The sequence below is a fragment of the Cariama cristata genome, unplaced genomic scaffold (assembly GCF_000690535.1).
Source record: "Cariama cristata isolate BGI_N322 unplaced genomic scaffold, ASM69053v1 scaffold22219, whole genome shotgun sequence".
In the NCBI taxonomy this organism is placed as follows: Eukaryota; Metazoa; Chordata; class Aves; order Cariamiformes; family Cariamidae; genus Cariama; species Cariama cristata.
The window spans coordinates 2,076-3,986 of record NW_009634400.1 but is presented as its reverse complement, the minus strand read 5'-3'; the positions used below and the strand labels follow the sequence as shown (position 1 = coordinate 3,986).

At 59.9% G+C, this 1,911-nt stretch overlaps 1 protein-coding gene across 1 annotated transcript in view; it reads right to left on the bottom strand.

Moving 5' to 3' along the window:
* The window catches only part of HPD (4-hydroxyphenylpyruvate dioxygenase), a 4,840-nt gene that overhangs the window by 1,447 nt on the left and 1,482 nt on the right, over positions 1 to 1,911 (bottom strand). Inside the window, exons 3-10 of the mRNA XM_009707146.1 lie at positions 1,824 to 1,911; positions 1,580 to 1,622; positions 1,404 to 1,486; positions 1,181 to 1,270; positions 951 to 1,054; positions 710 to 787; positions 393 to 555; positions 2 to 42 (exon numbers count right to left, since the gene is read on the bottom strand). The exon at positions 1,824 to 1,911 is cut by the window's right edge and continues 5 nt beyond it. Coding sequence (XP_009705448.1) covers positions 2 to 42; positions 393 to 555; positions 710 to 787; positions 951 to 1,054; positions 1,181 to 1,270; positions 1,404 to 1,484 — 557 coding nt within the window. The 5' untranslated portion in view covers positions 1,485 to 1,486; positions 1,580 to 1,622; positions 1,824 to 1,911. The remainder of the gene's footprint in view (position 1; positions 43 to 392; positions 556 to 709; positions 788 to 950; positions 1,055 to 1,180; positions 1,271 to 1,403; positions 1,487 to 1,579; positions 1,623 to 1,823) is intronic.

Sequence of the window (1,911 nt, the reverse complement as noted above, 5' to 3'; positions counted from 1 at the left end):
GATGTGCTGGACTCCGGCCCCTCCGTAGTAGTCAATGTATTCCTACAGGGGAAAGAACGTCACCACGTTAGTGACAGTGCAGCTACAGCGTGCAAAGGGTTGGGCGTGGGCTTAAAAACATGAAAGCAAAATCAGCTCAGGGAGACCATGAAATGAAAAAAAAAGACACTATTGGTGAGAGCAGGGGTAAACTTGCTCTGTCCTGGCAGCTCCCCCAGGGTTTGACAGCCCTTGGCAGACCCGAGCGGAGTCAGGGCTGCTTTCCAGCAGCCACCTTAGCACAGCACGTCCGTGCCGGCTCCAAATCACTGACCCCTTGGTCCCTTTTCCTTCATCAAGGTCCCACTCAAGGTGGTGGCAGCCTGATGGATCAACCACCAGCGGCCGCTCACCTGAATCTGGGATTTCTTCTTGCCGAGCGCCGGTTCGTTGATGGGCATCTTAATGGTCTCTTCGTAGTTGGTGACCACGATGGAGCGCAGGGCGCTGAACTCGGTGTGCAGCTGCTTGTCGTCCACTGACCAGAAGCGGTGGAAGAGCAGGTTCTTCTGGTACCTGCCCAGGCCACAAAGGGCACAATCAAGTCCCCTGCACTAATGAAGCTCTGCTCCTGTTTAATTAGCCTCAGCCACCAATGTTGGAAGCGGTGAGACCAGCAGAGCGATGCTGCTGCTCCATCCCATATCCCGCCAGCCCTTCCCACTCTTACCAGTCTGCCACTGGGACCATCTGGAGGTCGGGCTGGTTCCCCACGACGTGGTCGACAAAGTTGAGCTTGCCGCTTGGTCTGCAGGGGGAAGCAAGGGGTGGCTCTCAGCTGGGCTCGGGGGTACCCCACAGCGCGGGGGGCTCTGGGGCAAGGCAGCGGGGACCCGTCCAGCTCCTCGGTGGGACATCCCACCAGCTCATGGTGGCAAAGAGCTGGGCAGGACCCTCTGGAAAGTACTCACAGCTTTGGCAACAGGGGGTCCTTGAAGAGAGGCGGGTGGTACCCAGGTAGGAACAGGCCCTTGTAATTGAGCTTTTCTATCAAGGTGTGGGTGGTGTCACCATACTGTGAGAGAGGGGAAAAGCGTTTACCTGGTGGCCTTGGTTTTTAGGGACCTCCCGGGTCCAGCCTGCTCCCACAGACCCTGTTCTGGTGTGGGGGCTCAGCCTCTGCAGCTCCCCTGCCGCTTACCGTCTGGATCACCGCAAACTTCACCTTCCCAAATTTGTCCTCCTCCACCCAGGGCTCCTTCACCACCACGGCTCCACGCTCCTTGGCTTTCTGGGCAGAAGGAAAGAGACCCCGCGCTCCTGCCACAGCTCCCCTGGGCTGAGGGGAGACCTCCCCAGGCCCTTCCCTGCCTCCCCTTGCCATTTCGGGGTGCCATGCAGGAGGGGGCAGAGGGGCTGCCTACCTGCACGATGAAGTCGCAGTCCTCCACTTCGAAGGCGATGTCCTTCACCCCATCACCGTGCTTCACCAGGTGCTCCCCCATCTCTGCCCAGAGCAAGAGCAGCCGTGGCCGTGAGCAGAGGTGCTTTGCTCCGCCACAGCCATTCCCCGTTCCATCCCCCTCCCCGTGGCACCTACCCTCATTCCCTGGGTTGAGAGCAGATGAGAGAACAAACACGATCTGGGGAGGAAGAGGAGGAGAGGTGAGGGATGGAGACGTGGCGGTGAAGCTGCAGCCCCAGCCTGGAGCAGAGGCACCGCAAGCGCAAGGTTTAATGGTGCAGACGGGTTTTGGCAGCACCCACGTGTCCGACACCGCCTTGTCTTCCCCCAACCTCCGCCCTGGCAGTGGCACCTCTGCAAGGTGCATCAGCCCCCTTACCTTGTCCTGCTTGATGGCATGCGAGACCACCTCCCTGCTGCCCGTCTCCAGCCCCCGGTACGCCAGCTCCTCAAATCCCAGCTTGTTG